Source organism: Dermacentor variabilis, chromosome 2 (assembly GCF_050947875.1).
Source record: "Dermacentor variabilis isolate Ectoservices chromosome 2, ASM5094787v1, whole genome shotgun sequence".
NCBI lineage: Eukaryota > Metazoa > Arthropoda > Arachnida > Ixodida > Ixodidae > Dermacentor > Dermacentor variabilis.
The window spans coordinates 164,527,027-164,533,681 of record NC_134569.1 but is presented as its reverse complement, the minus strand read 5'-3'; the positions used below and the strand labels follow the sequence as shown (position 1 = coordinate 164,533,681).

The 6,655-nt window shown below is 48.9% G+C and overlaps 1 protein-coding gene across 1 annotated transcript; it reads left to right on the top strand.

Annotated features, from left to right (window-relative positions):
- The first annotated feature begins 2,641 nt into the window (after nucleotides 1-2,641).
- On the top strand, nucleotides 2,642-4,845 carry LOC142571055 (uncharacterized). Its single transcript, XM_075679352.1, has 2 exons — nucleotides 2,642-2,717; nucleotides 3,661-4,845. Exons 1-2 carry the CDS (start codon nucleotides 2,706-2,708, stop codon nucleotides 4,585-4,587), a joined length of 939 nt encoding a protein of 312 aa, XP_075535467.1. The 5' UTR covers nucleotides 2,642-2,705; the 3' UTR covers nucleotides 4,588-4,845.
- The last annotated feature ends 1,810 nt before the right edge of the window (nucleotides 4,846-6,655 follow it).

The window sequence follows — 6,655 nt, the reverse complement described above, 5'->3', positions numbered from 1 at the left end:
CAACCGGTCCCACCCGTTCCTAAAATCAGAGTGTTAGGATTGTGGATCCAGCAAAACACGCACAACCAAGAAGCCGTAGCACGACTCCAAACTACAGCTGGGCAATTACAGAACCTTCTCAGGAGGGTCTCCAACTGACGGCACGGAGTTAAGGAGAAAGATGCCTGCAGACTAATCCAGGCTTTTTTTTCTGAGCCGAGTGGCATATGTCTGCCCTTACTTGCATCTCAGGAAGAGGGACTTGGAATGGATTAACGGTCTCATTCGAACGTTATTCAAACAGGCTCTTGGGCTACCAAAATGGACTGATACGAAGGCACTCTTGAGTCTAGGGGTGCATAACAACAATGAGGAAAACATAGAGGCCCACAAATGGGCTTAAATAGTTCGATTATCCGGCACACACGCGGGACAGCGGATCCTGGACACCTTGGGGTATCGCCCAGCCTTAGACACCCCGCAACGACACTGGATACCTAACACTATCCGGACTAAGATCATTATCCCTTCGCTTCCGAAAAACATGGGCACTGAAAACAGCGGTAGACGCAAAGCTAGGGCGACGGCACTTTGGCAATGCTACAAAAACCAGAAAACATGCTTTTTGCCGCAATTTAACATACAATCTCCAGTATGTATGTTAAATTGCGGGAAAAAACGTGTCTTTTAGCAAGCACCAACTAGGCCAACAAGCAGTTCTGTTGCTACAAAAACCAACCCACCATATACGTGGAACCTGCTAGCACCAGTGATGGTCGACACACCGTAGCCGTCACTGCTGGTGACGGACACACCATCAGCTGTGCGACGGTAAGCACATCTTCCATTGTGGAGGCGGAAGAGGCTGCCATCACCATGGGCACCTCCATCCCGGGCAACAAGATTATCATATCCCAATCGAAAACAGCAATTCGTAACTACACCTCAGGTTTCATTTCCCCTCGGGCATTCGGAATCATCAGCCGATATTGAGATGCAGTGCATAAAAAGACATTTCGTTAAAAAAAAGGAAATGGAACGCCAGTGCGTACTTATCGTAAGTTTTCAGCATTTAGTATCTCGCTTTCTCCAGCTACTTTAAAAATTTATTGCAAATGGATGTACCTTTTTGAATTCTGGCTTGAATTCCTACATTACAACTTGCGCTGTAATGTAATCAGATGAACGTAGATTCAGTAAACTTAGCTAATCAGTCCAATAAGTATAATAATTTCGTTCGCAAGTAATGTCCGCATCTTCGAGTAACTAGATCAATGAGTAGATTTTTGCTATATGTGCTACGGGCGATTTTAAAAAATTCTATTAACGTTAAAAGATGGATGGTTACGCTTCAGCACAACCTCAGTAGCTGTCAAATTGCGAAATCATTTGTTCAATCCTAATCTGCTGTGATTGCGGTGGTAAAGTGTGCGTCATTTCTTTTAAATGAATCACTGCAGTTCGTTTTGTTGGTATGCAGTCATCTACAGGTGGATGAATTTTGTTGGAGAAAATTCGGTGCACGCACACAACAGTCGCCGCCATTTCCGGGATTCTTGAAGGTTATTTTGGCTGCAGGTTGCGTTCAGTCGAAACTGCCGCAGCTTCGGTACGTTGTCTGAGGAACACCTTCTCGAGCATAGATTTTGAAAAGGTTCAATTTTCGGGAAGTACATTTCCCGAAAATTAGTTGCGGCTTATAGCCCTTTCATCCGTTTTAATCTTGAGCGCTGACCAAGCTGTCTGGTGACTATAAATATAGTCGTTACCAGGCAAGTTCATAGCAGCTGGTCTAGTCTAGTCTAGATGCAAGTTTTGAAAGGGGGCAATTTTTTCCATCGACAAGTCTTCAATAAAATGCCCGTGTGTTCGGAGCTATTCTGCATACAATTCGCCTCAGCTGTTGGTAACACTACAGTTGCACGTTCCTGGCGGGACCAGAAGCTCCGGCAAGGTTTCTCCGAGACAATGGCGAGGTGTTTAAGCTGCAGAAGTCACGACACCGTTATGTTGACGTCACGTGGAGACGACGCTGGGAATCGGTTTCGTGGCTGGAAAGACAGGCGCAAGTTCCTTCCTGAATCTCTGGCTTTGGCATGAGACGTCGAGTAATTACATCTACACTGGACCATTATAACTACACAGAGGCCTCCAGAAACTGCGTTTCTTTTTTTAAATTCGGGGCTTCAAATTTACCTGGAAGCGTCTCGAGGCACGGGGAGGAACGCGTTGCTCAACGCAGTGACAGAAGCTTTCAGATGGCGCGAGGGAAGAGCGAAGTTCCTGGTATACGTTTTCCATTTACGCGGGTCGCTGTCGTGCGTTTTCTTGCTCAGCACACTCGAGGTTTTCTTTGCACGTGTTCCTCGGCGTGTTTTTGAACTTTCGGGTGCCCGTCTCCAGTAGAAGCAGCAAACACTTTTTGTTGTTGTTGACGGAAGCAAGCTCGAGCCTAGTAGGCGGGAAGAAAAGCCCCCAGTAATTGCGCGTTCATCGTATTGAACAGCTCCCCCCCCCTCCCCCAACCCCCACCCCGCTGCTGTGTCTTGCGGTGCGCGCAAATCACGGTGCTTGGCGAGAGAGTGTGTAGGAGGAGTGCACAAGGTCCACGTTGCGCACGGGTATATATATCAGTGCTCGCGGAATTAGCCGATCCTCGCCGCCTGTAAGGAGTTCGTTCTGGCGCGGACACGTCGGTGCGTCATTCAGAAAAAAAAGAGAGAAACATGAAGGCTCTGGTAAGATCCATCTTACGGTCGCGCGTTCGATTGCCTGCCACGGTGACCTATATACCGACGCGGGCCTAATGTACCGCGCTCTAGACGCGCGTTAAAGCAACTCTTCTATGATATAGCATGGCTTCTGAAACTTCCTTTTCTCTGATACTAACACCGCATGCTTTGCGATTTAAGCTTTTTTTTTTTTTCGGGGTGCGGAAGTCGCGAAATAAATCCAGTTGCAACGGCGGTTCGCAGCTACATTTTCTCGAACATGGGCGTTCCTTGCGCTACTGCGTATGCACAGATCGCGCCTAGGTTTCTGCATGCGCGCTTAGGCAGGGAATAAGGAGCTGGAATTTTCGTGGCGACCAGGTTTATGACACGCTTGTATTGCAAGCTGTAAGTGTGTTTTTTTTTGCGGTGCACACCTCGTGGATTAATTCCGCAGAGTTCGGAACATGACGACATTGCACGCTGCATACAATGAGCGAACAAAAGGAAAAAAAATCAGAGTCTTACAAGTGAGGGCGCATAACTGATGTTAAGACAATATGTTGTTCAATGAAACGAAACCAGAACGCGGAAGACGACCGAAAAGACGGGGCCATGGCATCTGCGTGTTCTGGTTGCGATGTACTGCACAGAATACCAGGGCAACTAGTCTACCAGTCCACGCTCATTAAGGATGCGTTCTGTTGCCTACATTTTGCCACAAATACCTCAAGGTTTCTGCCAACGCTTTTTCTTATACCTTATGCCGTTAAACAACCTGTTTTACAATTCTTATTACGGTGTCTCAGACAACGACCAATTGGTTAAAAGATTTCACTCCTTTAGACGTAAAACATACATGGAGTTGCCTTCAGGGCTTATTTCTTTAGTAGTGTCACAACGCTAAGTTGTTGGACGAGCAGCCATCAATTGAAACCACTTACGGAAAACGCACACCGCATCTTTTCAGCTCTCTCTCTTCACGACGTACCTGGCAATCGCTGTTTGCAAGGCTAACTATGGATACGGAAACATTTACAATGGCATTGGCAGCTTCAGCTTCGGCAGCCCAGGCTTGCATGGTGGCCTCAGCGGCTACGGAAACATCGGTTTCTATGGTGGCTCGGCCAATCCAGGCATGAATGGTGACCTCAGCGGCTACGGAAACAACGGTTGGTACGGTGGTTCCGGCATGCCAGGCTGGTACGGTGGTTCCGGCAACCCAGGCTGGTTCGGCGGATATGGTGGCCTAGGTAACTACGGCATGTATGGTGGATCCGGATATCCAGGCTTGTACGGCGGATCCGGTGGCCTAGGCAACTACGGCATGTATGGTGTATCAGGTGGCCTAGGTAACTACGGCATGTATGGCGGATCCGGCTATCCAGGCTTGTACGGCGGATCCAGTGGCCTAGGCAACTACGGCATGTACGGCGGGTCCGGCTATCCAGGCTTGTACGGTGGATCCGGCGGCCTAGGCAACTACGGAATGTATGGCGGGTCCGGCTATCCAGGCTTGTACGGCGGATCCGGTGGCCTAGGCAACTACGGCATGTACGGTGGATCCGGTGGCCTAGGCAACTACGGAATGCATGGTGGATCCGGTGGTCTAGGCAACTACGGCATATATGGCGGGTCCGGCTATCAAGGCTTGTACGGCGGATCCGGTGGCCTAGGCAACTACGGCATTTATGGTGGATCCGGCTATCCAGGCTTGTACGGCGGATCCGGTGGTCTGGGCAACTACGGCTTGTACGGTGGATCCGGTGCCCTAGGCAACTACGGCATGTACGGTGGATACGGTGGTCTAGGCAACTACGGCATGTATGGTGGATCCGGCTATCCAGGCTTGTACGGTGGAGGTGGATACACTGGTGTCCCTCTGCAAGCATTGTGAAACGTGTGTACGCCACTCCCAGCACGTACATGGCTGCTTCGCTGGGGGTTGCGATGCAGTTACAAGAAAGTGCGCGAAGCGGCAGCCATTGCTTATTAAAATGTAAGTAAGTTACCTTGGTAAATGTGTCGTTGCATATCCCGTGCCGGAGTAATGCAACGAACCTATTCCTGCATTTTCGCACTTATTCAGTGGTCCGTCCGGCGCTCCGCTCACGTTATCACCTATATATATTAGTTGGTAGATTGAATCCTTGTTCAAAATAATGGAATAAAATTGAGCGAAGTGGATTTGTACATTGTCACGGCCTTTCATACTGTCCCGTAGAAAGTGACGGTGAAGAACCAGACACTAGGCAAACAGTGAGTCACGAAACCATAATGATAAATTCGGGTGGTTGTTTGAGAGCGCTCCGGCCGTGCTACGAAGCGGATGAAAGACAGCGTTCAAGCTGTATTAGGGGAACGACCGGGTATGGAAGCGATGGTCTCGTTTCCTTATCACCAATGAAGCCCGCTTATACTAGCAGTAACGCTTAGCTGCTCTTTCACAAGATCTTTATGACACTGGCTAGCGCTCTCTGAAACGAACACTCGGATATGTCATAACTCATCTTTGCCGGACTTGTGCCCAGGAAAAAAAGTTGCTCTAAGAGCACAACGATAGCGGCGACCGCAGTAAGTTGTCGAAAAATCTTACGGTTCAGACGCGTCGGCTATATATAGATGACTCGGCGTGATGCCAGCCTAATCGCTGGTGCCCGTTTGCATACGTGCAACACTATTCACACCGTGCATGAAACGTGATCACACAAGGTTCGGCGACAACATTCGAGAGAATTCCGATGAATGCGCGTCTTGTGTCGGGCGATAGCATCGTAACAGCAATAGTAACTCATGCTAAATTTTAACGCATGGATTCGCATTGATACTGTGGATCCACAATTCCAGCTTTCCCAGAAAAGTACCTAAGTTGCGGACAACTGTGAGATGCTGCCACCGTGGGCGTTCAGTGGGAAGGCTATGAAACTGCAGCGCTAAACCGCGTTCTCACCGCCAATCCGCAAACAGCAAAACAGTGATGCGGATATATTGAACCACCGAACGATTAGAAACCGCTAACATCCATCATTGAAGGCGTCAGAAAGTGGTCGCAGTAGGAGTGATTACGTCTTCCATATGGCGGCATCCTACGGAATGAATTAATAATTTCCCCTTTTAAGGGGCCGTGACAACAAATTTTCAACCTCGAATTATGCATTGCCCATTAGGTCGTGCGCGTCCAACAGTAATGGAGTACGTTCTGCGCAGTTACTAGCTTAATGCACGCGTTATACGTATTGTTTCGTTCTAGAATGCGCGTCTAGGCGGCGGTCAGTCCGAGATGGTTTCGGTGCGCGTTAGCTGGTTAGTGCTGCTTTTTCTCGCCCGAGCGAAAAAATTGTGAGCGCAATGCAATGGCGGCGTCCTTGCGAGATTCTGCCACGGCACGTGTTTTAGAATCGTTTGGAGCAGACGACACAGCGGTGACTGCCTGACCTCCCACAAGCTATGTCAAAATGGTGGTCGCTGTCGGTAGGGGGGTCTTAGAGGCAGCGATTTTAAATTGGAATTTCGGATTAATATGTGAGCTGAGCGCCAAGTTTATTGTGCGTGTACTAATATTGGCCCATCTACTCTCTGTTACACTGATAAACCGAGAATAGCCTCTCGACCGCGTCAAAACCTATCTACTGTATTTACTCGCGTAACGCTGGCACATTTTATTGCGGGAAATGGACGAAAAGTCGACGGTTGCGATAATTACGCAGGGAAAATTTTCCGATAGAACTTTCTCGCCGCTTAATGGAAAAACAAAAGAAATGAAGTGGGCATAATCACACGCGCCGGCATGCAGGCGTGAGAGGGTGCGATTATTGCTGGATGTAAGAAAATTTATTTTTGAGATGGTTAATGTGTGGTGCCCGCCGTGGTTGCTCAGTGGCTATGGTGTTCGGCTGCTGAGCACGAGGTCGCGGGATCGAATCCCGGCCACGGCGGCCGCATTTCGATGGGGGCGAAATGCGAAA